At 60.5% G+C, this 26,802-nt stretch overlaps 1 protein-coding gene across 5 annotated transcripts; it reads left to right on the top strand.

The window, feature by feature from the left end:
• The first annotated feature begins 23 nt into the window (after nt 1–23).
• On the top strand, nt 24–26,569 carry Brd3 (bromodomain containing 3). 5 transcript variants are annotated; one of them, XM_087182967.1, is made up of 12 exons: nt 24–178; nt 10,051–10,375; nt 10,956–11,093; nt 11,961–12,054; nt 12,680–12,894; nt 14,526–14,897; nt 16,733–16,861; nt 18,890–19,081; nt 19,957–20,189; nt 23,017–23,309; nt 24,429–24,554; nt 25,225–26,569. In XM_087182967.1, the coding sequence occupies exons 1-12, from the start codon at nt 72–74 to the stop codon at nt 25,338–25,340; spliced, it is 2,340 nt and encodes a 779-aa protein (XP_087039093.1). In that variant the 5' UTR covers nt 24–71; the 3' UTR covers nt 25,341–26,569. The 5 variants fall into 5 exon arrangements, with proteins under 5 accessions (XP_087039093.1, XP_087039092.1, XP_087039091.1 ...); XM_087182966.1 differs by having other exon boundaries at nt 11,907–12,054; XM_087182965.1 differs by lacking the exon at nt 24–178 and adding an exon at nt 665–784.
• The last annotated feature ends 233 nt before the right edge of the window (nt 26,570–26,802 follow it).

Raw genomic sequence — 26,802 nt, 5'->3', positions numbered from 1 at the left:
CGGCGTCCCCTGGGCGTCCCCGGCGCGGGCCCGGGCGCGGACTACGACTCCCGCCAGGCGCCGCGCGGCGCATGAGCCCTGCTCGCTCGCGCGTCTATTATGCTGCCGGGGCCGCCGGGCCGGAGAGGAGCCGGCCGCGCGGGCCGGGAGGGGACGGCGCCGCAGCCGCCGAGGCCAAGTACGCCTTTCTCTCGCTTCCTTGCGCGCCAGGCGGGGGCGGGCGGCGGTGGCGGGCCCGGCTGGGTCACGCCCCAGGACCCCGCGCGGGGGGCCCGGGGAGCGGGGCGCCTGGGCCGCCGCCGCCGCCGCCTTTGTGCGCGGCCACGATGCAACAAAGCGCGGCGGCCCCGGGCTCCGCGCCCCGCGCCCGCTCCGCCTGGGTCCCGGGCTCGGGGGCGTCGCTGCGGCCGGGGCGCGTAGCCCGGACTTGGCACGGCCTGCGCGCCCTCCCCCGCGGAAGGGCTTTTTTCCCCTTTCCTCTGCCCGCCATCTTCGGAGGGGACCCGGAGGACGCGGCGGGAGGAGGGCGCGGGGAGCCTGGGCCGTGCGCACCCGCGCCGCTGCGCCCGCGCCGCCCAGGCCGGGGCGGGGATCGCGGAGCGGCGGCGTGGTCGGGGGCGGCGGCCCTCGGAGTTGCGGGCGCGGAGCCGACTTGGCGTCCTTCGAGTTGCCAGATCCCCGCGGCCGGGCCAGGGCAGGCCAGGCCAGGCCAGGCCAGGCCGGCCGGCCGGGAGGAGCCACGTTCCCGGTCGAAGTCAGCCCGAAGAGTCCCTGCTCTGGCGAGGTCGAGTGAGGCAGGCGGGGCGGGGGCGCTGCCCTCCTTCCCCCCTCGGGGTGGGCACCTTCCTGACGATGTGGTGCCTCCTTTCGGGGCCCAAACCTCGGGCCCCAAACCTCGTCCGTGCCCAGCCCCCCCGCGCTCCCTGTGAATAAAGGTGGGGGCTTCGGGACATCTCCCCTCTCCGTGCCCACACCGCAGGCCCGCGGTGAAGGCCTTGCGTGGCCCAGAGGACAGGGCTTCTCGGAGTGCTCCTGGGGGAGGCTCCCGTGGTCCCCCGCGATTTCCTCCGATTGGGCCCAGTCCTGGGTGTGTGCGGTGCCGCATTTTGGCCGAGCGCTTGCTGCAGAGGAGAGCGTAGCTGGGGGCCCGTCAACATTAAACTTGGTTATTGTCTGCAGAAGTTATGGGGGGAGGTGGTGCAGCAGTGGACCGACGAAGGGCGGGAACAAGGGAGTGAATCGCAGACTCTTCTTTGGACCCGCTGGTGAAGACAAGAACAATGTAGTTTTCTTTTTTTTCCCCGTGCTGTTTCAAAACTTCTCTCTCTTTTTCTTTTAAGACAGATTTTCCCGGGGTTCCTGGAGTGCCCCTGGGGAGGTCCTGGAACCTGCACTGTTGCTTGGTGTTTTGGGACTTATTTCTTAGGGGCTGTCAGCAAGGACTAGGATAAGGCCTGAGCCCCCTGCCGGGAGCAGCCTCAGGGCTTAGAGACCTTCCCCAGCGGAGGAGTATCCTATTTACCCCGCCCCGCCGCAGCCTCTCGTTTGCAAATAAAGGTTCGAGTTTGCCCTCCTGTCTCAGGCCTGGTTGTGTGCTGGTGACTAAGGTGAGGGGAGATAAGGCGCCAGGTTAGCGGCTGGGGGCGGGGTGGGGTGGGACCATTTCTTTCTGACCTTTCTGGTTACCTCGGGCTTTTCCGAGACAGTCAAAGCCAAGTTTGAGGTGGCCAGGGAGGAGGGAATCGAAAAGCTTCCTTGGGGTGGACAGTACACACCAGTTTGATTTTTGTTGTGTTTCTAGAAAGTAGAGTAATTGCTTTCCTTCAGCAGCCCCCGCCTGGGAAGTGAGGTTGGCCTAGAGGACAGGAGTTGTAAACAGTCCTCCCTCCTGTAGACTCTTGCAGAGGGGAGGCGTCCACAGAAAGTGAAAGTGGGGGAGTGTGGGAAGGGAAGGCCAGGCCTGCTGCCTGGCAGCCAGCTGAAGGGAGCGCCTGTCTGGCCGGGAGCCTGGCTGGGCCTCCCAAATTGCCTCGGCCACTTCCTGGTTACGGTGGCACATCCTGGGGGATGGTGACCCACAGTGTGCCAGTGGGGCTGTTGGAACCGCATCGTGTCCACCTGCCCCCTGCCCTGTGGTGGGCTCCTCTCTCGCTTGGCAAGGGCCGTGTTCCTCCAAATCCACCAGGTCCCAGGGTGTGTCCAGAGCTGCCTCTGTCCCTTCTGGGGACTTGTCTGAAGCTGCTCTTCAGGTCTCTGGATTTGGAAGCAGTTGGCTCAGTAGTGAGGTCACTGTGTGTCCCCCCACTCTGGGCTGGTCATCAAGGCCCAGGGAGGTTCCTTGTACTTGCACCCAGAAGCCGGGAGCTAGTAGTCTGTTCTTTGTCTGAAAAGATAATGTTAAATTGTGAAAAGATGTGACTTGTCTTTTCCTGTGAGAGTTTTGCAACTTATGGGGTCCTGACCCCTTGGCTGGCCTGGGGCTCCCCCAACCTCCTGAGGCTCCACGCCCTCCTTTGAGCAGACGAGGACACGGCTGAGCACTGGGGCTTCAGGTTTGGCAAAAACAGCCTCGCTCTTGGCCAGTGTGTGTGGTGGAGGCCACAGCTACTCCTGTGAGTGACCGAGCCCAAGGCTGGAGTCTGGCTGGAGGGCGGTGCTTTCTTAGCATCGCACCTTGGTGACGGGCACCCCAGGGTCGGGGTGCCCCACGGCTCAGCTGCTGGAGGGCTCCTCGCACGGGACGAAGCACACATCCATCACACAGAAATGGATGGATCCACTTGGCCAGTCCAGACCCATGCTCACAGTGAAGCTGGGGGTCTGGGCCTGCCCGCGCGCACGCGTGCGTGCGTGTGTGTATGTGTGTGGCCGGAGGTCTTGGTTCTGTTGTTTTGGAGCTGTCGTCATTGAGTACCTGCAGCCAGGCCTCAATAACCTGGAGTTGCAAGTGCACCTTAAGAAGGCTCCTTCCGGTCCCAGGCGCCAGCTTCTGCTGAGTCTATCAGGAGCTGGCAAGGTGTAGGAGGGGACTTCCGCTGCCTGGCTCCTGGTCAGGTGTGGCCCAGTGTAGCTGGGACTTTGGCTTGGTAACAAGTGTCTTGGTGTTGCTGGAAGTGACATCCAGATGCCTTGCATAATCTGAGGAGGAGGACCCTGGTGTGGCCTGGAATCTGGGGCGGAAGGGAAGTCCGTGTCACAGTACCGAGCCATTGTGAGAAGCTGGGGCTCAGGGTCTGGCCCTGGGGTCTGCGGGTCTGGGGATGACTGCATTCTGCCTGTGGTGCCAGCTTGTCCCATTGGTGCTCATGGGGTCTGGTGCAGGGGACACGTGGGCCATGAGTGGTGCAGGAGCTGCATCCTTGGGCAGTGTGGCCTGATGGTCCAGCCCCCTGTCCCTGCTGCTGCTTCACCCCTAATGGGGGTGAGGGGGAGCTGACCAGACCCTCGCTGGTGCCCACCTGTGCCAGGGCAGGTGTGTGCACTGGGGCACTTCGGGCTATGGGCTGTGTTCCCAGTTCTTAGCTCTGCCCGAGCCTGTCCTGGCAGGGCCCTGGGCCTGTCTTTCGGCAACAGAGTGAGGACAGGATGGGTTGGCCATCCTTTGACAGCTGGCCAGGGGGAAGTAGTGGCCCTGGGTTCCTGGCTCTCTGAGGCTTCTCAGCTTCAGACGTTCCTGTCTCAGCCTTCCAGTCCACCTGTCAGATGGGATGATGGCGGTGGCTCCTTCTCAGGTGCTCACAGCTTTGGAGTAGGCGGCTGGTGCTTGGTGGCAGCTTCCTCCTGACCCCAGCTGACGCACCCAGGTCATGGGAGTGTGTTCACTGTGGTGGTGACTGGTGCAGGTGGATGCCATGGGTCTCGCAGGGTGGGCCCAGCGCCCAGGGCAAGGCAGGGCCCCTTCCTAGCCTTAGCTTTCCCAGCTGTCAAGCAGGAGGGCCTCGACTTGGGTTCTCGTCAGCTGCTCATGGGGAGCACGGCCGATGGACCCTGCCACTTTCAGGAGAGCTCATTGGTCTCAGCTGCTGGGCCTCCGTGGAAAGTGCTCCTCCGCTGCCTGACCCAGGGCAGCGCCCCACCCCTCCCGGCTGAGTGTCTTCCTCTCCTCTGCTCCTCTGAGGCAGCCGTGGAAGGCTGTGGTGTGGCTGTGGCCTTGGGTGGCCTTGGCCCAGAGGTGCTCTTGGCCCCAGAGTGAGGCTTCTCCACCAAGTGTGCATCATTTCTCTTACTTCTCAGGAACCAGGCTGGAAGTGTCCTTTTTGGGATGTGAAATGAGATGGAATGCAGGGTCTTCACACTGAGCTACAGTCCCTGCTCATTTTTTATTTTAAGGTCAGGTCTCGCTAAGTGGCCCTGGGGGGGGCTTGAACTGGTGGTCCTGCCTCAGCCTCCCAGAGTGCTGGGATTACAGGTGTGCACCCTCATGCCTGCCCTCTGCTGTGAAGGGTCTTTTTGTGGCTGTTTGCTTGTCTTGGGGCATCAAGAGTAGCCTGGTGCCTCTCAGAGGTGAGAGTGCAGGTGAGTGGAGACGTGTGGATGGCAGCTGCTCACCTTAGGCCAAGCCTGCAGGGACAGCAGTATGCCCTGCATGGCAGAGCTGGGCCTGCTGGAGCTAGTGCCCCTGCCAGGCAGGGTTGGGCATCTGCTGGTCAGGGCCAGCTTGGGTGCCCAGGCTGCTGGGCTAGGGGTCCCCGCCCATGCGCCTCTCTGCCCCGCCCTGGGGCCCCAGACCCCAGTTCCGCACGGCTGCGCAGAAGGAAGCAGTTGGCTCTGTCCGTCAGCAGAGCCGCCTGTCATGGATCTGGTTTCCAGACCTGGGGTCTGGCTCAGGGTGGCCACCCCTGGGCTCCCTGTGCCGGGCCAGAGCGCCATAGCATGGTGACGGGGCCTTTCTGGGGAGGGTATGGATCTGGCGGTGGGTGGATGGCCCTGTTCAGGCCTGGCTATGGCTTCTCTTGGCTGGGGGGCCTCGTGCCTGCCCCTCCTCGGAGTCCCCTTCCCCTTCTGGAAGGCAGAGCTGACGTGGGGCCTCTCAGTGGTGCTGGGACCCAAGGGGCACAGAGGTCCGGCTAAGGAGCACCCACTCGACCCAGTACCCCTGGTGTGGGATGTTCAGGAGTACAGAGGCCTCTAGTGCAGGAGTCCTGGGGGTACAGTGGCCCCCAGGAGACCGCCTCGTTGAGGTTATCCATGGCTGGTATTGATGGCAGACTTGAGCGACACAGGTGGGGGTCCCAGCTGCCTCCGGGGCTGAGTTGGGCACCCGGCCTCTCTTCTGCCTCTGCCTGCCCTGCTGCCTGTCCTTGTGCTGCTAGCACCCTCTGGTGTCTGGCCTGTGCTGTCACCTCCTCCCTAGTGCTCCTGGCACCCCCCTGTTCACCGGTACTCTCCTGGCCACCAGTCAGGCTCAGTTCCCCAGGCCTGTGCATCCCTGTGGAGTTGGGCTGCCCTTCCCTCACAGCCCTCCTGGCTTGGCTTCTTCTGGAAGTGGGGTCTCCTTTCCTTCAGGAAGGGCTGGAGCTACTGCCCATCTTTGTGGGTGTCCCGCACAGTGACAAGTGCAAAGTCCCTGCGCCCTCCCCTGGCTGTCGATGCTCCTAAAGTAACCCTCGCCTCTCCTGTTGCTATGTCCCTCTGGGCCAGCTGAGCCTTGGGGGCTGGATCTCAGCTTGTCCTTTAGGTCCTCTATGCCCTGTGGAGGAGGAAAGTGAGGCCCCAGACCTGGGGAGAGTCAGGGGAGGTGGCCTGCCCAAGGCCACCAGCCAGGATCTGGGCCTTTGCTCTGCCCAGCACAGCACAGTCCAGCCTGTGCCGGGCCCCTCCTGCAGTCCCCTGCTGGATGGGGGATGTGCCAGGGCAGGGATGGCGCTGTCGGCAGTCGGGAGCTTCGCGGCTGCTGCTGGAGGTGTTGCCCCTGACCTGGGCTCTCCCCTGTGCTCGAGGACTCTTGTGGTTTATATGAGTTCTCCCCAGGGTGTTTGGGAGCTTCTGGGGAAGGCAACTGACTTTCACCTCCCCGCGCACCACGGCCTCCTCGCCTCTGCTGGCCCATGGGCCCACTGTGTGGGCTCCTCAGTTGGCTGTCTGCTGAACAGGAGACCGGGGGTGCAGGGCATCAGGGAGGGTCTCAGAGCCTCAGTTTCCTGCTGCACCTGGTCAGAGCGGAGGTTTGGCAGAGCAATAGGATCATGTCTGGCCTCGCTGTCCCCCTGAGGGTGGCCGCCTCTCCCTTCTGGGCTGGCTGGTGAGGCCAGGTTGCCATCTGCAGTAAAGAGCTGAGTGGCAGTGAGGAAGATGAGTGAGCCAGGCACCACCTGCTCCTTTGCCACTCGAAGTGTGAACATGGGACGTCATTGCCCTGGGTTTTACCCTTTTCCTCTCCTACCCCAGGGAAGGAGCAAGAAGACCCTCATTCCCCTGGAAGTGGGTGGCTGCACTGGAGAGCTGTGGCTCACAGGCATGAATGTCTACCCACCTCCCCTTTGATGGACCCCACATGAGTCCATCTGGCTTCTCGGGAAGCAAGGTCCCGGTGCCTGTTCTTGAAGTTGTTGGGTTGCGGGCGGCACCCTCTTCCCTTTGTGCTTCAGGTGTGGGACCACCACAGGGTTCCAGCCCACTTTGCCCAGGCCCCCCTTGCTTTCGTTCTCCCCCCTTACTAGCAGCAAGCTCCAGGCACAGCTGCCTGTGGGGCTCTGAGGATGCACATGTAAGAGCACATCTCAGAACTTCCAGCTTCGACACTGTCACTCTCTAAGCATCAGTGCGCGGGATCAGCGGCCTCCATTTGCTCCCCTTCGAGCCTTCCAGCAAAGCAGCCCAAGGCCTGCGTGTGGATGCAGGGCCCCTGCCCTGCACATCCCAAACCCTGGAGTTGAAATAACTCCCAGTAGCATCCGAGAGCGCCAGGTGACAGGCTGCCTGTTCTGGAGAACCCTGCTTTATTTGAGGCAGGGGTGTGGAGGAGGATTGTCCCACCTGCTGTGGATGCCCTGCGCCCTGGTTTGTCTTTCTGGAATCTGTGAGCTTGACAGTGGCCCCTGCAGGCCCAAGGGGTGCTGGGTGGGGGGGTCGGGCCGTGCGGGGAGGGGCACGTGAGGGAGGGGCTGGCTGCCCCACCAGTGCTGCTGGGTCCCCTGTTTCTGCAGCTGGAGAAGAGCCAGGCGTGCTGGCTTGGGGCAGATGTGCTGCACATCTGAGTGTCAGACACGCGCACCCCGGGGCCTCTGAGTCCTCCCCCTTGTGAGCTGGGGACCCTTCCTATCTTCCCTCACAGGCCATTGTCACCAGCCACTAGCCAGGGTGTCCACCCCACAAACACCTTCAGGTAGGGAGCAGTGGGTGTGGGCCATGACGGGAGACACTTGCTGAATGACGGCCATCGGAGCACTCAGGCCTCCTATGTCTGTCTGTCTTTTTTCTTTTTTGCTTTACAGTGCTGAAGGTTGAGCCCAGGGGATCTCTACTCCTGAGGTGCAACCCAGTTCTTTTCACATTTTGAGACAAACTCTTTGTCCCTGAGATTCCTGGCAGTCCTCAGAGTTGCAGCCCTCAAAGTCACAGGCCTCAGCCTTCTGAGTAGCTAGGAGTACAGGTGAGCACCACCTGTACTAGCTGCTGTTTCATTCACAGATAAGGCTCGGGCTCAGTAGTCTGGCCTGCAGTGGGCACTGGGCTCTACAGCCTGGTGCCCGTGTCCTTCTCCGTGGCTGTGTGTCTGCATCCTGAGCTTCTCTGTCCTCGTTCATCAGCTTCCCAGGTCCTCTTGTCCTGGGGTTGCCTTCATTCCTGGGGCCCAGGATGTGGAGATGCATGGTCCTGGGCCCCACCCCACCCTTGTGCTGTGATGTCTCTGTTCCCCCAGAAACAGAGCTAGAGGGTCCTGCACCATGGGCGTGAAGTTCGTGACCCTCAGTTTGTCCTCAGGGTCACCTGGGTGTCTTGCTGGTCCCTGGTTGGTTCTGCTGACCTCACTCTGTAGGGGAGCCGAGCCTGCTGGGGATGATGGTCCTGCCATGTGCTAGTGGCCTGCAGGCACTAGCTCTGGGAGGGTGCTTGGGGCTGCTGCAGGGCCACGCCAGGCCCTTTTTGTCTTGCTTGAAGTCTCTGTGTCCCGTGTGCTGTCTGCCTCGTCTGTTTCTGGCTCAGCTCAGGGCCAGACTGCCTGAATTATGCTATGTGGAAGCATCCCTTACCCTGTGGGGCCACACTGGGCCAGGAGGCCACCCTCTGTGCCCCTGCCCCCCGGGGTTGCCTTGTTCTTCCCGGTTCCCTACATGGCATCCCATGGGGACACGGCCTGGTCTGTTAGGGAGGGCAAAGCCCAGCCTCTCCTGGGGCTCTGCCCCGGCCCCACTGAGCTCTCCCATGGATGGGGCACCTGCCTGCACCCCAGCACCTCCTGGTGCCCTTTACTCCCAGGTCAGTCTCTGCCCTGTGCCCCGCTCCCTGGGCCATGCAGCAGGGGACTGGCTATGGGTCCCGGGCCCTCACATGCTGGTTGCCCCTGGGTTCCAGGTTCCCCCAGCCATAGTCACCTCGGAGCCCTGTGGGGAAGTGGGGGCACAGGTCAGGGCCAGGGCTGCCCTGGCATCTACTTTGCAGCTGCATGCTGCTCGGTTGCCAGTGGGGTCCCAGGCTGCTGCCAGTTGTGAGGGAGGAGGAGCCGGTGGAGCCCTGGAAGTTTTGAGCTGACACATGGTCCAGCATCACAAAGATGGGAGCCCTCCTGCTGCCAGGCCTGGTTGTCACTGGTGTCATCCAGAGAGGTGGTGGCGCTGGAGCTGGGAAAAGGCCCCGAGGATGACCCAGGCTGGCACCCAGGCAGCCTTTGGTCTGGAGATGGCATAAGCTGGAGCCACCACCCCAGGCCTTGCTTGCCTGCCTGGAGAGAACCTGGGAGCTGTGCAGGCTGAATGGGAGCCCTGCATCAGGAGTGCTTCCCGGGCACCTGATGCAGATGCGGGGGAGGCCTCAAACCTGCCACCTGCCGGGAGTGGGCGCAGGTGCGCAACACTCAGCTCTCTGGGGAGAAGAGGCTCGGTGTGCAGCGATGCTGCCATCTGTGGTGTCCACATGCCTGCCCCAGCCGAGTGCAGGGGCCAGCGGGACATCAGCTGGTTCTCAGGTGCTGGGTTCCTTCCAGCGGTGTGCTGGTTGGCTCTCGCCAGTCTTAAAGGTGGCTGGGTCTAGCAGCAAGTAGCAGCCAGCTCCTTGGGTGCTGCCCCGATCATCTGGGTGCTGCAGATACAGCACAGTGGGACCTAAATGGTGGCATGGGGTCTTGGGTAAAGGAGGTCCTGTGTTCAGTGTGGAGTCTGTCCTGGCCTTTGCTGTCTCTTTGGAGAGCAAGGGGTCTGAGCCACTGGGGTGGCGTGTGGGCTGTGCTGTTCTGTGCTCCTGCTTTCCGATGGTCCTGCCTTTCTGAGGACCTGCAGGGCTGCTGCAGCCGCTCAGCTCTGTGGCTGGCATTCCTGGCCCGCCCTGGGCCCAGAGAGTCTAAGAGACAGCCTGAGACCTGGGGACACAGACAGGACGGCTGCAGGGTCCGAGCTGCCCTCTTGCCGTCCTGATTGGCCGGGGCCTGGCGTGTCACAGCCGCCTGCCATCACAGACCCTGGCCGTTCTCCCAGTTACCTTAGAACCTTGCATGTCGTCCGGTGTAGGGTGACGGTCCACGAATGTCGGGGTTGTGCTGCTTCCGCCCGTCTCGTGGGCCTGTGTTGGAGTTCTCTGCATGAATTGTCCACAGCTGGGAATCGCGGAGGGAGTGTAATGAGGGCATGTTGGCCTCCCGCAAGTGGGTGGCACTGTGGGCAGTGAGCTGAGTCGCACCACACTGTTCGCCTGGGTGCAGGTGGGCTGTGCCTGCATTGCCCCCACCATCTGGTTCTCTGTCGGGCACCAGTGGTTGGAGAATTGCTCTGTGACAGGTGACAGCCACGTGTCTGGGTGGGCGGGAAGGCCAGTGGCCTTTCAGGACTGGGCAGTGTCCCTGTGGATGGTGAGGGTGGGCTCCCAGCTGACAGCCTCTCTCTGGCCCTCTCTCTGCAGGTGGTGCCTGATCAGGCCTGGAAATGGGAGCCCGAGCCTCCTTGGGGAGCACGGAAGAGGGCCGGGCCTCTGTGTGCCGTGGCTGTGGCGGCCAGTGAGCAGCTGCTGGAGGATGTCCACCACCGCGGCAGCCGCCCCTGCGGGCATCCCGGCGGCTCCGGGCCCCGTGAATCCGCCCCCACCTGAGGTGTCCAACCCTGGCAAGCCCGGCCGCAAGACCAACCAGCTGCAGTACATGCAGAATGTGGTGGTGAAGACGCTGTGGAAGCACCAGTTCGCCTGGCCCTTCTACCAGCCTGTGGACGCTATCAAGCTGAACCTGCCTGTGAGTAGTCCTGCGTCCCGGATGGTCACTCCTAGGAGCTCAGCCCTCTGGCCTCGACCCGGGCAGCCTGATCGGCGGGAAGCCTGCAGTCCAGCGGCACAGTCAGCAACCCCAGGGTGGAGGGACAGGGGTCCTGGCTACAGGAGAGCAGGTGGCTGCCCCAGGAACAGGAAATTGAGAGGGTTCCCAGCCTCCGGGGAGAGGGCTAGAAGAAGCCAGGCAGGGCGGGCAAGCGGCCCCGGGTCTTTATTCCTTTAGCAGAGCCCACTCTGGGTCAGGCAGTCAGGCGCCAAGCGCATTAAGGCTGCTTTCCAGGCAGTGGCGCCCACAGCTACACCTGGTTTTGATCTGGACCCAAGTAGAGAGAGTCACAATGAGTAGCCTGGGGCCAGCCCAGTGTGGATCCTGGCTCCCTGAGGGCTTAGAGCCCTAGACCAGCTGGGGTCTGCCTGGCTCCAGCCCTAAGGGCACGAGAGAGTTGGCCCGAGTTGGATCCCAAGCCCACCCGCCTCAGCTGACTCACAGGTCCCCCGTGATGATGGAAGTCCACTGGTAACACCTCTGAACGTTTCTTTCCTAGGATTATCATAAAATAATAAAAAACCCAATGGATATGGGGACTATTAAGAAGAGACTAGAAAATAATTATTATTGGAGCGCGAGTGAATGTATGCAGGACTTCAACACCATGTTTACAAATTGTTATATTTATAACAAGGTAAGAAGACCGATGCGTGCGGCCCGGATCCTTGGGTGGGTCTGACTGGGGGTACCCCGAGGCTGGCTGGCGCCTAGTGGGTCAGAGTGGTCCCGGATGGCCACTGGACACAGTGGACCCTGGATATGGCCCACGGGCTGTAAGATGTCTTTACCCTTGGCCTGAAATGCCACCCTTATTAGTCCTAAGAAGCCAGTGCAGAGGGCAGAGCCCAGCCTGCCAGCAGGAGGTGGCTGAGCCAATGACCAGGGCAGAGGTGCCTGGCGAGGGAGCAGAGGAGGAAGTTTGTGTGAGCCTAGTTTTGTGGGGTTTTTGTTTTTGAGACAAGGTCCTGCCTGTAGTTCAGGCTGGCCTAAAACTCACTGGGTAGCCCAAGCTGGCATCCAACTCATGGTGGTCCTCCTGCCTCAGCTTCCTGAGTGCTGGGATTATAGGTGTGCACCACCATGCCTGGTTCGGCTTGGTATTTTTTAATAGTGACGTGACTGAAATACAAAGACTGCAGGTGCGCTGAGCTGAGGAAGGCTCTTTCCCTCTGTGTGATGCGATGGAGTCTGGGCTTCTCCCCCGGATGGAACCCAGGACCTCACATGTGCTGAGCTGTGTTCCACCTGAGCTACACTCCCCTAGTTCCTTTTCTTAGTGCTTGTTTGTCTTTTCCCAGGATTTTCCTCATTGGAATGTATCTGTCTTGCCCCTCCTGCCCCATCAAATCTCCTAACAAACTTTAAATAAAAGCTTTCTTGAGCTACAACAGTGTCTTTTGCCAGCGTGGCTCCTTTCTGGCGAGTGACCCGGGCTCTCTGTCTTCAGCCCACAGATGACATAGTGCTAATGGCCCAAGCCTTAGAGAAAATTTTTCTGCAGAAAGTGGCCCAGATGCCCCAGGAGGAAGTAGAGTTGTTACCCCCTGCTCCGAAGGGCAAAGGCCGGAAACCGGCTGCGGGGACACAGAGTGCAGGTAAAGGGCAGGTGTGGTGGGCAGGGTGGCCGGGGGTAGAATCCCTGGCCCCTCCAGGCTGTGTCCCAGGGCGTCAGGTGCCAGGTCTTGGCTGTGCGTGGGCTGGGGACCACGCCAGAGAGGTGGCTGGCCTGGGGTCATGGACGCTGACCTTGTCACTGGGTCACCTTCTGTCCCCCTCCAAATCTTGCCTCTGTGTTTTTGGTGACCTGGGAACCGCAGTCCCCTGTTCTGCTCCCTGGCTGAGAGGACTGTGTCCCTGTTGAGGAGCCTTCCCTGGGTCTGGCCTGGAGTGGGAGTGTGGAGTGCAGGCGTGGCCGGCAGAGTGGCTTCCCGGGCATGGTTAGGAAGCCAGATGCTCAGCTCGATACTGGTGGAGTCTGAGCCCCACTCACCCAGGGCTGCCTCTCGTCCCCAAGCTGTGGGCGGCCCTGACCTCTCCCAGTCCCTGGGCTCTCCTTGGTGCAGGGAGCATTTAGGCAAGATGCCAGGACCAGCTCCGCCCCAGGTGCAGGGCTGGGCAGGGTCTCGGGAAAGGGGCCTGGCTGGCTGCAGGAGAGGGGTCCTAGGTACTTCCGGAGGTGGAGACGGGGCTGCTGTGCTGAGCTCCCTGTCTGTCCTGAAGGTACGCAGCAAGTGGTGGCCGTGTCCTCGGTGTCCCCAGCGGCCCCTTTCCAGAACGTGCCCCCCACGGTCTCCCAGACGCCCGTCATTGCTGCCACCCCTGTTCCAACCATCACCGCCAACATCACATCGGTCCCTGTCCCTCCGGCTGCCGCACCACCTCCTCCCTCAACACCCATCGTCCCTGTGGTCCCTCCCACGCCACCCGTTGTCAAGGTGAGCGTCCGTGAGGCCTAGGTGGCCGTCGGGTGACAATGAGGGGGTCCACAACTTATGGGGCTCTGGAGTTGAACAGGATTGGGTGGCCGGGGCTCTGCTGATAAAGTTTGGACAGGTTCTCTCTGCAGACGAGGAGACCGAGGCTCGGGGCTTCAGGTCACACAGCTGGTGAGGGCTGGGCTGGACTCGAACCCTGGCTTTTCTGGCCTGGCACCTCTGGCTTTTGCAGCTCATCAGTCCAGGTGGGGAAGGCGTGGGGCAGCAGTGAGGGCTGGCGAGGATAGGTCTTCCCCTGATTACCCCGGGAGAGGGCACCATAGCCAGCAGCTCTGCCCAGTGTGGTCAGGACCTGCGTTTCGCTCCCTGTTCCCGGAGCTTCCCACGAGGGCCTGCCATGGAATGGGTGCCCCTGCAAGGTCGGGGCCAGTGGAGCCTCTGGAGCCTCCCGCTTCGAGGGGGGACCGTGCTGGGCACTCATGCGTGTTATCTTCTCCAATTTGATCCCCACAGCCACTCTCTGGGGCAGACAGTAGTCCCCCCTTACAGATGAGGAAGCGGGCGCGCAGGGTTAAATGGCTCGCCCAAGGTAAAATGCCACCCCCCGTCGCTTTCCCCTCCCGTGGCCTTCACTGCCTGCACCTTGGGTGGCACCTGGCCAGGCCCCTCCCATAGCACGGGGCGGTTTTTGGAGCATGTCTCATTTGCCACAGCCGGATGAGCCTATCCCTCCCTCCCCAGGGCCTCTGCGGCTCGTGCTTGGTGCTTGGCCTCCCGTGGGTGCCCGGAAGTGTCTGGGTGGCCACCTTGTACCCCAGCCAGCCTGAGGGTGGCAGCTTGGCTGGGGCAGTGACCGTGGGGGGCTCTAGACAATAGATCCCGGTGCTGTCAGCTGGGCTGGCCGCTCTTGGTGAGAGAGGGCTGCTGAGCTGGGTCAGGGCCCTGGGCCCCCGTGGGCCATGGGGAGACACATGCTCAGGGTCCTGGGGATGGGGGCTCCTCCGGCTCTATCTGCCCCAGGCCACCACGGACGGCTGGGCAGCACCTCATTTAACCATGCCTGCAGGACAGTGGAGATGTGGTCACCCCCGCCGCCCCTGTGGTCCCTCAGCCTCAAACCCGCTGTGGCTGCTTCGTGTCTCCTGGTTAGGCCGCTCTGTGTGTCCAGCCTGGACTGCTCCTCCCCTCCCCACCCTGCTTGACCTGTGTCGGGTCTGGGGGGCCTTGCCTGGCTCTTCCCTCTGGTCTTTAGAAGAAGGTCTTCCCTACCTGTGCGGGCCCGGGGCTCGTGAGGGTCAGTGGACTGCAGGCAGCTCCAAAGGCCCCCACCAGGCCTGGTCCATGGCCCACACAGAGAGCCATGTGCTCAGGCTGATGGAGAGAGGCCCTGGGCTCGGTGAGGGCTTCAGAGTCCCAGCCTCATCGCTGCCAGCTGTGTGACCTGGGGCTGCCAGCCTAGCCCCTCTGAGCCTTGAGGTCCTCTGTAGTGTGGGGACAGCTGGAGATGAGGCGAGACCGAGCATGTGGTCTTGGGAGTGCGGCGCCTGGCCGGTGGGCCAGATGCGTGGCTGCCACGAATCGTCGTCTCTGGTCCTCGTTTCTGGAGCTCACCTGTTGTTTTGCTGTTGCAGAAGAAGGGTGTGAAGCGGAAAGCAGACACCACGACACCCACGACGTCCGCCATCACTGCCAGCCGGAGCGAGTCGCCCCCACCGCTGTCGGACCCTAAGCAGGCCAAAGTGGTGGCCCGGCGGGAGAGCGGGGGCCGTCCCATCAAGCCTCCCAAGAAGGACCTGGAGGACGGCGAGGTGCCACAGCACGCAGGCAAGAAGGGCAAGCTCTCAGAGCACCTGCGGCACTGTGACAGCATCCTCAGGGAGATGTTGTCCAAGAAGCACGCTGCCTACGCCTGGCCCTTCTATAAGCCCGTGGACGCCGAGGCACTGGAGCTGCACGATTACCATGACATCATCAAGCACCCCATGGACCTCAGCACTGTCAAAGTAAGTGCAGGCGCCAGGCTCTGGGCCACCCCGGCCGTGGTCCTAAAATCCGCAGCTTTGTGGTTATTTGTCGTGGTTGAGCCCAGGGTGGTGGTCCCATTTGTGCTCTTCCTGTCCCCTTTCCGTCTCATCAGGCAGTGGCCTGGCCCGTGGTCCACTGCCAGGGTCGGCACAGCTCTGCACAATTGAGGTCAAGCCCGTCGAGCCCTGGGTGTAGGTGACTTGTGGCGAGAGGCCCCACAGAGTGCATGCTGGTGCTGACCAGTGGCGTGAGCTGGCAGAGGCTGGTTGCGGTGGCGCTGAGCTGAGGGCAGCTCTTCCTGCCGGAGCTCGTCCTCCATGGTTGTGCAGGCTGCCTGTTTGAGTAAAGGGTGGAGCCGGGTTGGCCAGCGGGCTGTCCCAGAGCCCCACAGTCTGGAAGTTGCCTGGAGCCTCCTCGGAGCCCTTGGTCTGGGCTGCCCGTCTCATTGCAGTGTGTTTCTGGGACAGTGCGGGAGGTTGGGGTGCAGGGTACAGCCTGTCATCATCCTGGGCCGAGGCATGAGCTGCCTTCACCCCACCTCCTCATGCTGATGAGCTTTGTTGGGCTTCTGTGTCCACTGCTGCTGCTTTTCTCATTTTTGTAACAGTACTAGAGACGGGGCCAAGGCCTTGCGCGTGTCAGGTTCGTGCTCCTCCGTGAGCCACACCCGGCCCTTCTTACACTTCTGTTCTGGGGCAGGCTCTCACTGAGCTGTCCAGGCTGGCCTTCAACTTGGGGTCCTGCACCTCAGCCCCCCGAGCAGCTGGGATCCCAGGAGTCCACCACTGTGCCTGGCTGCCGTCCTTTTAGAAACAGCCCTTGGGGGAGCACAAGGCAGCCCGAGCACGGGAAAGTGAGCCTGTGTGAAGGGAGAGACACCCTTGAGGTGGTTGTAGGTTCTGAAGGCAAAGCTGGGCGTGGCTTCTGTCCTGGCAAGACCCTAACCCTAAATAAGACTTCCGCTGATGTCAGCAAGCCCCCACATGCCGCTGTGCCCTGGCTTTGGCCCAGCCAGCCTCTGTGGAGGTGGGGCATGTCCCGGGGTGCCAGGGGCATTCCTGGAGTTGGGGTTGGGGCCCAGACCAACAACACCCTGCACCCAATTGTCTGCCTCCCCTTGAGATTTTCAACTACTAGTTTGAAACCATCCTGGACAGGGGCTCACCGCTCGTAAGCATTTACCCTCCCTTAAACCGTCAGTTTGTTCTCAGCTGCCACCTCCAGATGTCCCCTGGTCCCACAGCTGCCCCCAGCGCACCACTCCGACCAGCACTGTGTGCTGCCCAGCGTACCTGGCCTTGGCCTCTGTGGTCTGAGGGAGCTGCTGCAGGGCCAGGTCACTCTGGTGGCCAGGTCACTGTGGACCTCATGCCCAGCTGGAGCCTGGAGCTGGCATGGGCCCTGGGTTGGACGTTTCTATAAGCCGTGCTGCACTCCTTGCGGCAGGAAGTAGGGTTTCATGCTGAAGCTGAGCAGCCCTGGGGTTGTAGAGGGCAACGTCGCCCCAGAATTCCGCACTTCCCAGGTCCCCGATCGGAGCTGGATGGGGATGTGTCACAAGAAAGGGCTTGTGCGGTAGCTGTGGGAACTGGGCTTTCTTGCTGATCACCGTTTTCTTCTAGTGGCAGCTCTGTCCCTGGATCCTAGACTCACCTCTCCAAGGTGTTGAGTTACCTCTGCCCCTTCCCTTCAGGCTCCCACAGCCAAGGCCCAAGAGAGGCTGGCGGTGGACGTCCTGAGGATCCCGAATCTGGCCGTCCTTGAGGACCTGCCGGGGGCCTGCCCACTCACGCCCTGTCCTTGTGTGTTGCAGAGGAAGATGGACAGTCGCGAGTACCCGGACGCACAGGGCTTTGCTGCTGACATCCGGTTAATGTTCTCAAACTGTTACAAGTACAACCCTCCCGACCACGAAGTGGTGGCCATGGCCAGGAAGCTCCAGGTAACCAGAGGCTGGGCACGGGTGCCATTAGCAGCTGAGGTTGGGGCTGTAGGCATCAAGGCCCCAGATAGGAGGTGGAGGGACATGGGTGTCGTTCACGTAGCCTGTTGTCCCTGGTGGCGGTGAGAGGCCATCAGGCTCAGAGCTGGCACCCAGGGCTGCTGGTCCCAAGCTGGCGCCTGCCCGTGCCCTAGGAGCCGCGGGCTGAGATGGGGATAGGGCCTGGTGAGCACGGGTGGTGTGCACCCTGGCTGGGACGTCGGGGCCCTCCGAGGCTTCACTGTCACGTTTGATGGCAATTGCAGCTCAGCGTCTGCTTTTCTGGCGGCAGAACGAAGCTGCGTTGGAGGAAGTGGGATGTCTAGGCTGCGTGGGGAGGACGGGGAGTGTCCTGGTCTGGCGTCAGCGCCGGCTTGGGGCTCCCCCTCGGAGGCGTGCGTGTGCTTTGCTGCTGGCATCTGGTGCTGCATGCAGGTTTCTGTGCTGCACGGGACACCAGGACCTCATTGATCTCTGGAAATTGATGGTGCAGGTTGTGTGGTTACACTTCACCTTTTATTTTTGGTACTGGGGATCAAACTCGGGACCTTGCACTTGCGAGGCAGGTGGCAGAACCACTGAGCTAAATCCCCGGCTGCTTACACTTCAGAGGTTATGCGACTAAGATTTTCCTTTTAGAGAAAAAAGTAAAAATCATGGGTTTCAGCTGGGCATGGTGGCCCATACCTGTAATTACAGCACTGTGGGAGGCTGAGGCAGGAAGTTTGCAAGTTCAAGCCTAGCCTGGATAGCCTAGTGACTTAGCAAGACCCTGTCTCAACAGACAAAAATAAATGAATAATTAAAAGTTTAAAAAGGACTGGGCCTGTAGTTCAGTGCAGGGACTTGAGTTGAGTCCCCACTAGTGAAAAAAACAAACCCAACCCGGAGTCTCTACATCCTGAGAGATATTCTTAGCTCCTTAGTTTCTTGCTTGTCCTTGTTCTGTGGACCCCATGACATTGCCCATGTCATCATCCTGAGTTACTCGGACAAAAGTGAGGCCCTGCTGACACTCTTCTTGCCTCCTTCCTGCACATGGTTCCCCCACGAGCCCCCTCCTGGACAGAGAAAGGCCTAGGAGGCCCCATCTTTCTCCAAGAACTTGCCCACTGTGCTTGGACCCAGGTGGCTCTGCTCAGCCTGGGCTTCAAACCCAGGGCCTTCACACTGAGCTGCATCCCCGGCCCTTTATCATTAAATGACAGGGTCTTGCTAAGTTACTAAGTGGCCCAGGCTGGGCTTGAATTCAGAATCCTCCTGGGGCAGCCTCCCAGAGTGCTGGAATTACAGGTGTGTACCACCACACCCAGCTTCCCATGGCTTCCTGGGTCAGGGCTTCGAGGGTCAGCACCTCCAGGAGGTCTTTGCCCCAACCCCCAGCAGCAGCACGGGGGAGGCCAGAGCCCAGAGCCGGGTCTGTGGGGAGCTGCCTTCCGCCTGGTGGAGTGGTGTTGGTGGGGGGGTGGCTGGCAAGGCCCCTCTCTTCCTCATGGCCGTGCATGTGTGTGCTATAAACCTGGGGGACAGGGGCGTCCCCCAAGAGGGGCTTTCCAGAGCCTGGGGGATGGAACCTGGGGCCTTGTGGGTGCCCAGCTGCACCCTCAGTCCTTGGAGGTGATTTAGGACGAGCCTGCCCTTTGAGCTGACGTTGGGGCTCACCCTGCAGGAGGTGGCACGCTGCACTGGGACCTAGGGAGGGACCCAGTGCTGGGGAGGCGAGATGACCTCCAGAGCCTCCTGTCCAGGCCCCACCGAGTCGCGCCCCTGTCACACTAGGGCAGCTTGGCGCCTGCACAGGGAGGCCGAGTCTCCCATGGAAAGCCTACGACTTCACCAGGCCAGCGTCCCAGGTGGGCCGGCCTGGTCTCTAGGGCCTGAGCTGGTGCGGAGCCGTGGGGACGGTTCACAGGCATCTCAGGCCCACTAGCCACGCCGAGGCACCGCCCCGTGTGTCCAGTCCTCATGGCGGCCTCTGTCACTCCCCAGGACGTGTTTGAGATGCGGTTTGCCAAGATGCCAGATGAGCCCGTGGAGGCACCCGCACTGCCCGCACCCACAGCCCCCGTGGTGAGCAAGGGCACTGAGAGTAGCCGCAGCAGCGAGGAGAGCTCGTCAGACTCCGGCAGCTCAGACTCGGAGGAGGAGCGCGCCACGCGGCTGGCTGAGCTGCAGGAGCAGGTGAGAGCCCCGCTGCCCAGTCCGCTGTGGCCACCTTTACCTCCTCAGGCCACGCCGTGCCCATCAGAGCCAGAGCCAGGGCCTCCTTGTGCCACAGGGCTTCCTGTGGGAGCACATGTGCTGTGTGGACCATCTCTCGCAGTCTGTGGGTAAATCAGAGGCCCCAGTGTCCCTTTCCCGCTCCTGGGAGCCACCAGGTGTGCAGTTCTGGGGCCTCAGGCAGTGAGGGGACAGAGCAGAGCCACCGGGTCAGGAGCAAAAGACCAGCGGGGACCAGATAGGGAAGGAGGCTCCCAGGAGGCTGGTCCTGAACAGAGCAGTCACAGGGCTGACTGGACATTTGGGCCCAGCCACAGGGCTGGCATGGTCCTCTGCCATGCACCTCCTCCCTGAAAGCCTGGGAGCTAGGACAGGCTGTCAGCCTACCTGCACTCTGGGTTTGTGGTGACCATCCATGCTGGGAGCGGCTGCTACAGTGACAGTATGCAGACCCTGGAGCGCTCTGCCACTGGCGGGTCTGGCGCTGGGAAGAGGCGAGCTGCTGGTCCCAGCTCACTTGGTCCTACAGCCTTGCCGTGCAGCAGTACCCAGGAGTGGCTCTTGGGTCTCCTTGTGCAGGTGCTTAAGCCTCTAGCTTCTTGTGGGGAAAGTGGTACCCGGCAGTAACAAGGGCAGCCAGGGTCACAGTGCCTCCTGCGCCCAGCCTGTCCCCTGGGAGGAGGGGCCTGTGTCCCCATCAGGGAGGCCCCTGAGGCCAGGCCCCATCGCTGCAGGCAGAGGCGCAGAGGTGGCTGGGAGGGGCCCCCAGCCCATCCCCACCCATCCCCAGGCCGGGGTGGTGCCGGGAGCCTCCTCAGCTGCCTTCTCTCTCCCAGCTGAAAGCTGTGCACGAGCAGCTGGCCGCCCTGTCCCAGGCCCCCGTGAACAAACCAAAGAAGAAGAAGGAGAAGCGGGAGAAAGAGAAGAAGAAGAAGGACAAGGACAAGGAGAAGGAGAAGCACAGGGCCAGGTGTGAGGAGGAGAAGAAGGCCAAGGCGGTGCCCACCAGGCAGGCCCCACAGCGGAAGGCCCCGGCCAAGAAGCCCAGCAGCGCCACGGCAGCCGTCAGGTGGGCACAGGGCCTTCCGGGTGCCGCCTCGGGGCGCCGCACCCCAGCTGCGTGGGGCCTGGGGCATTGGAGACCTCTCTGCCACTGTCAGAGAGCTAGGAACCTGGCCCTGTCCTCGGCACGCCACCGGGCCTTCCGTTCAGCTCCTGCCTGGGCGGTGGCCTGCCCTGGGGGGCGCGGGAAGGCAGGGGTGGCAGGGAGGTGGCGGTAGGGAGCGCTCCGTCCTGGCCTGGGGCGGGGGAGAGGGGTGGCGGCGGTGGCTGACGAGGCTGGGGCCGTGGTCTGCAGGCTCTTTACTTTTGGGAGTAAGGACAGAGGTGGCGCTTGGCTCTCGGAGCAGCCGGCCTGGGCATGTGAGCAATGGCTGTCGAGGGCATTGTCCTCTGAGCAAGGGAAGGGAGCCGTGGAGGACAGGGCCACAGGAGGCAGCGGTGGGAGAGAGGACGCCTCTCGATGGCTGTGTAGGCTGAAGAGACAGCCATGGTGCATGATGTGGGTGCAGGGGATACATGACGTCCTGGGCTTGGTGTTGGTGGCCCAGGCCCAGTGTTCTTTCCTCTGTCACCTCTTCCCTTCTTTGCCTACTTCCCTTGTGGAGGAGATGCAGAAGTCAGTTTTCCTTAAACTGTCTCTGTCCAGTTTGGGTGTCAGGAGAGTGCTGGCCTCAGACGTGGCGAGAGGAAGTATTCTAAAGTGATCAGGGACAGCTGAGCAACACGAGGGTCCCCCTTCTGTTTTCCAGGGTGCATTTATGGAACTGGCATTCTGAAATGCTTGGTAGAATTCACCAGCGAAACCATCTGGTCCGAAGTTTGCATGTGGAAAGGGTTATAGTCATGAACTCAGTTATTTTAATGATACAGGCTACTGTCCTGGCAACTCCAAGCCCTCGGTTTCTCCATCAGTGAGTTTGGGGCTGGGCGTCTCACTCCAAGTCACCTGGACACGGCCTAGACTTGAGGCGCCCACCTGGCCCTGGTGATGGTGCTTTCTCTCCTTCCTGCCATGGGGAGTCCTGGCTTTTTGCTGGTGAATCACGAAGGAGATTTACCCGCTGTATTGATTATTTTTTTTTCTCCATTTAGTTTATTGGTACATTTTAGGCATACAATACAGTTACATTCATCATTGGGATCTTGTACCTGAACATGATGCATCTTGGTTCTTATTTTTTCCCCATTCCCCTGCCTTCCCTTCACCCCCTCCACCCTTCCCTATTTACAAAGACTTTGTGTCCATTTTTTTCCTTTTCTTCCACAGTATTGATTTTTCAGAGACCCAGCATGGGATTTCATACTTTTCTGTTTCCTGCGTTTGCCCTCTTGCCCTGGTTTGCCCCTTTCAGCTTCCTGAGATGGAAGCTCGGTCACTACTGGGGCCACCTTTCCCTCCTCGAGCCCCAAGTGCTCCAGTCTGTCCAAACACCGCACTGGCCTGAGCCCACAGGTTGTAATGGCGTGACTTCCTGTAATCTGTCTTCAGACTTCTTCCCCTTTGACCAGGGAATTATTTGAAATTGTGTTGTCAAATTTCCAAACATTAGGGGTTTTTCCAGCTGTGTTCTGCTAATTGATTTCTAGTTCGATTCCATTAGGGTCAGAGACTACTTTGTAGGATTCTGATAACCTTTACATTTTTTAAGGTTTATTTCATGGCCTAAAAGGTGATCTTGGTGAATATCCCACATACACTTGAGTGTGTATTGTGGGCCAGGCACACCTGTAATCCCAGCACTGAAGGAAGCTGAGGCAGCAGGATCACAGCTTCAAATCTCACCTGGACAACTTAGACCCTGTCTCAGAATCAAGTAAGAAAAGCTAGAGTGTAGCTCTGCGGTACAGTGCCCTTGGATTCGGTCTCTAGTACTGCAAAAAGTAAAGCAGAAATCAAAATTGTTTTCTGTTGTTTTGGGCCAAGTGTGGTGTAAATGTCACTTGAGGAAAAAAACCTTAGGGCCCCCAAGCCGAGGCACACCTGCTGGATCCAGTGGGCCGCCGGCGCTGTCAGGTGTTCTCTTTCTCGCCCAGGCGCCTGCTGCCTTAGTTGCTGAGGGAGCTCTTGGAGTCTGGGTGTGATGGGGGTTTTCCTGCCTCCTCTGTAGTTCTCTCAGCTTTTGCTTTGTGTGTCCCAAGGCTGGACTCAGCTGCGCCCACTGTTAGGCCTTACAGTTGTCACCCGCTGCCTTTTCCCCGATATCCCCTTGCTTTCCTGGTACTCCCCTCCTCGGAGGCTGACTGTGTGGCCAGTGTGGCTGAGCCAGCCTTCTCTGATGAGGGTTTTCCTTTGTGGTACTGGGGATCGAACTCAGGACCTTGCGAGGCAGGCACGGTGCCACTGGGCCAAATCCCTGGCTGGGTGTTTTCGAGGTGCGGATCCCCGCCCTTTCCCTTCAGCCTGCTCCGTCGCTGTGGTCAAGGGGGGCTGCAGGTAGTGTGCGAGTTGCATGTTGGCTCTTTCTGCCGGGACCATCTTTTCCTTCGGGCCGTGCGCGCGAGCATTTGTATTTAGTGGCAGTGTTCATGTACTGGCTCCATCTACCCTGACATTCTTTCCTGTGTCCCTGTTTCTGGTCCCCCACCCTCTGCTTCGCTCTCTTGGTTTACTGGAACAGGGAGACCTGCTTTGACCAGTTGAGTTGGGGAGTCTCGTGCAGCATCAAGGGGAGCCGGCCTCTGTGGCCTCCTGACCAGGACCGGGGCTGGGAGCAGCCTTTCTGAGCAGGGCAGATGTGAGGTCTGCACGCAGTCTCCCGGGGCCCAGAGTAGCTGAGGTCAGGCAGGCAGTGGGCACACCCGGTGATGCCACACTGCTCTGTCTTCTGCCGCAGACAGCTGAAGAAGGGCGGCAAGCAGGCATCAGCCTCCTACGACTCCGAAGAGGACGAGGGGGGCTTGCCCATGAGCTATGACGAGAAGCGGCAGCTCAGCCTAGACATCAACCGACTGCCGGGGGAGAAGCTGGGCCGCGTGGTGCACATCATCCAGTCTCGGGAGCCGTCACTGCGGGACTCCAACCCTGACGAGATTGAGATCGACTTTGAGACCCTGAAGCCCACCACGCTGCGGGAGCTGGAGCGATATGTCAAGTCGTGCCTACAGAAGAAGCAGCGGAAGCCTTTCTGTAAGTCGCCTGCCTGCCCAGCCCCGTAGGATCCTCGGCACAGCTTCCCAAGGCTGTGTCTGGGGCTTTGGCCGCAGGGGCCTCTCTGAGGGTCCCTCGCACTGTGGGGAGGAGGACCCCTCCTGAGGCCCATGGCATCGCTGGACAGAAGCCAGGGACTGGAGGGGAAGGCCCCTGAGGAAACCCGCAGTGGCCTCAGACTGTCCAGGGCCGGCCTGGCACCCACGACCCTGCTCTGCCCTCACCCGCCTGGGAGCGGGCAGCCTCCTTTCCGGGGATGGATGGGCCCCACGACCTGTGTGGTCCCCATGCTCGACTGTGAGCCCTCAGGTGCTGCAGACCCAGCTCTGCTGCCGCACTTGGCTGGGCAGGGAGTATGGGTGGGCGGCCCCTGGCTCCACAGCCTGGCCCAGTGGTGGGTATGGCGGCTTGGGCTTTTTACAGCTCTCACAGGTGATGTTGGCAGGACACGGTGCTTACGTTCCCGGTGTGGAGCTGGTGCACGTACAGAACACTTCTGGATTCCTTTCTTCATCCACTTTCTCCTCCTTCCCTCCATCTTGATTCCCTTCGAGAAAGATCGCTCTCCCTATTTCCTATTATCTTTTGCTTTGTTCTTTATTTATAATTTGGGTTTCTCATATAAGAGAAACAGTGTGATATCTAAGCTTGTGTGTCTGATTCATGTCACTGAGCATTGTGGTCTCGAGGTGCATCCATTTCCCCACAGAGGACTCAAGTTTATCCTTTATGACAGAGTAGCACTCCATTGTGTATAAATACCACATTTTCTTCATCCATTCATCTGTTGATGGACATACAGGCTATACCCAAGGTTTAGCTGCTGTGAACTGTGGTGCTGTGAACTTGGATGTGCATGGGTCCCTGTAATATGATGTCCTTAACTCTGCTGGGAAGATATCTCGGAGGGGACTGGCTGGGTCGGGATTTTCAGACTTTGGTCATGGCGAGGGCTAGGAGCTGCCATGGCTCCGAGTTATCCCAGTTGGGGGCCCAGACCACGGTTTTGATGTGCTGGCTGGACAGGCTGGGCAGGGCATGCTCGCCAGCCCTACCTGGCCCTGGCCACCCACACAGCCCCACTCCTGTCCCCGACAGCGACAAGCGGGAAGAAGCAGGCAGCGAAGTCAAAGGAGGAGCTCGCTCAGGAAAAGAAGAAGGAGCTGGAGAAGCGGCTCCAGGATGTGAGCGGGCAGCTGAACAGCAAGAAGCCCACCAAGAAAGGTACCCAGCTCCGCGCCTGTGTGGGGCTGCGGTGGCGAGTAGAGCTGCGCCTGCCGGGCCGGCTGAGGGTGTGGGGTCATGCTGGGCCACTGTCTTCTTAGCCAAGGCTCTGAGGCTCCCAAGCCCCAGTTCCGTCTGAGCCAGGGCCGTGCCCCAGCCTGCAGGGCTCATGGGTGTGCAGGGTGCAAGGCAGCAGCGCACACCGGCTTCCTCCCAGCTCCTGGGGCAAGCATCCCAACCCCCAGGCAGTGACCCAGCCCGGCCTTTTATGCACTGGGGCCCTGCATCGGGTGAGTGGTGCTTGGTCCTCACCGCCTTTCCCTGAGGAGGAGCATTCGTCTCCCTGCACCTCAGAGAGGGCTGCTGGCTCGGGCCCCGTAGAGTCTAGGTGGGGTCTGCAGAGCCCAGGGCTGTGTGTACCATCAGGGTGCCCTAGCCTCCTGTGGCCTAAGCTACATCCCCACCCCTTTGTTATTTTGTATTTTGAGACAAGGTCTCTCACCAAGTTGCCCAAGCTGGGCCTCCTGCCTCAGTGTCCCAGAGTACAGGGATGACAGGCATGTGCTACACTGGGCGCGTAGCCGCCGGGTCAGGCTGGGCACCGTGCTGGGGATGCATGGCCCAGCGAGGCAGCGGGTGGTGAGTGGCTGTCCACCCGGTGTCTCCGCAGAGAAGTCTGGCTCGGCGCCCTCAGGGGGGCCGTCGCGGCTCAGCAGCAGCAGTTCCTCAGAATCAGGGAGCAGCAGTTCGAGTGGGTCCAGCTCCGACAGCAGTGACTCTGAGTGACCCCAGGGCATGGCCAGAGAGGACAGATGGACGTCACCCACGCCGAGGCTCTGAGTGTCCCTTCCTGTGGTCAATATACTCCTTCCGTTCCATGGTGTGCAGGTTTCCTTTACTTCAGTGTTACGGTATCTCCGGTTGTGCTCCAGTAGGTCACGTCTGCCCTTCCTGCCGCACGCGTGCGGTCACTTCCTCGGAGACACAGCCTCGCTGATGACGCCAGAGGAGGCTGCGGGGCACAGCCCCAGGACCCGCGGCGCCCTGTGCTTGGCCCAGCCTGCCCCGCACCAGGAGGAACTGCTCTGAATGGGTGCTCTGCGCGACAGCTGCCCGCTGCACCTGGGGTTGGGCTGTGTCACCCAGGCCACGTCCTGTGATCGCCAGGCTGGGCTGAGCCCTGAGCTCAGGTGGGCGGAGGGACGGGTGCCAAGCTCCGCTGCCCGGGGTGGTGGCGTCAGGCCCTGGGATGGGAGGAGCGGAGCGACTGCAGGCACAGTGTGCAGGTTTCCGAACACTGAAACTTTTACCTCAACTGAAAAAAAAAATTTTTAAAAACCCACAAAAGGAGACTTTTTGTAAGGTTCAGCGATTTTCTACAGAGGTCCAGCCCAGTGTGTCTACACCTCGTTCGCGCTGCCCTGGCTGCTGCTGCCGCACACCCTGGAACCACTTTCCCAGTTTTATGTATATATAAATACTTTATTTATTAACATCATTGGTCATTTTTTTTAAAAAAAAGAAAAAAAAGAAAAAAAGCAAAGAAAAACACAGAACCGTAAAAGAAGTGCATTAAACACAGCAGCAGCGACTCAGCCCCTTGGGCGGAGGAGACCAAGCCCGCTCAGCCCGCTCCCTGCCGGGTGCTCATCATGTCGGTCCTCAGTCCGCGCTCTTCCTAGGCTTGCTGGCTTTTGGGTGTGGTGTTTTGGTGGTTTCAGATTTTTCTTTTTTTCATTTTTTTTTGTATAAACTTTGGAGACTTACAAGTATAGACACTTTTCAGCTCCAGCACGTTCTAATTTTTATGTTGTTCGTTCAGTTTTCCTTGTATCCATGCCAGGTCTCTTGAGGACTGTTTCAAAGAAATCAACGTAGGCAACCCCAGTTCTATAACATCAGCTTTGCAATCTGAGAAAAGAAGTACATAGAAAAATCCAGGTCTTGATTTGTTTTAAATTTTCTATTGTAAAAAAAAAAAAAAAAAAAAAAATATATATATATATATATATATACACGAGTGTAACAGAAGGCTCTGTTTGGGTTTGTTGTTTTCGAGGTGGCCACATGCCCGGCCTTGGCCTCCGTCGCCTCTGGCCGGCGAGCACAGAGCCCCTGGCCTTGGCCTGTGTGCTCTTGGGGGTCAGGGGCCTGGAGACCTCGCGGTACTCCTGGCTCTTTACTGCCCCGAGCTCCCGGGACACCCGCTGGGCTGCAGCCCGTGGTGCTCTGCGGCCGTGTCATGGGC

The sequence above is a fragment of the Heterocephalus glaber genome, unplaced genomic scaffold (genome assembly GCF_053883595.1).
Source record: "Heterocephalus glaber isolate CG9 unplaced genomic scaffold, H.glaber_assembly_v1.0 deba00001479, whole genome shotgun sequence".
Taxonomy (NCBI): Eukaryota; Metazoa; Chordata; class Mammalia; order Rodentia; family Bathyergidae; genus Heterocephalus; species Heterocephalus glaber.
The sequence above is the reverse complement of the archived record's forward strand: the minus strand, read 5'-3'. Positions and strand labels throughout refer to the sequence as shown.

Bases quoted from the DNA above. Each gene is read 5' to 3' on its own strand.
- Brd3 (XM_087182966.1), top strand. From the start codon at position 72: ATGAGCCCTGCTCGCTCGCGCGTCTATTATGCTGCCGGGGCCGCCGGG. The intron at 14,898-16,732 runs GTAAGTGCAGGC...TGTGTGTTGCAG, and splicing joins TGGACCTCAGCACTGTCAAA to AGGAAGATGGACAGTCGCGA. The intron at 23,310-24,428 runs GTAAGTCGCCTG...TGTCCCCGACAG, and splicing joins GAAGCAGCGGAAGCCTTTCT to CGACAAGCGGGAAGAAGCAG.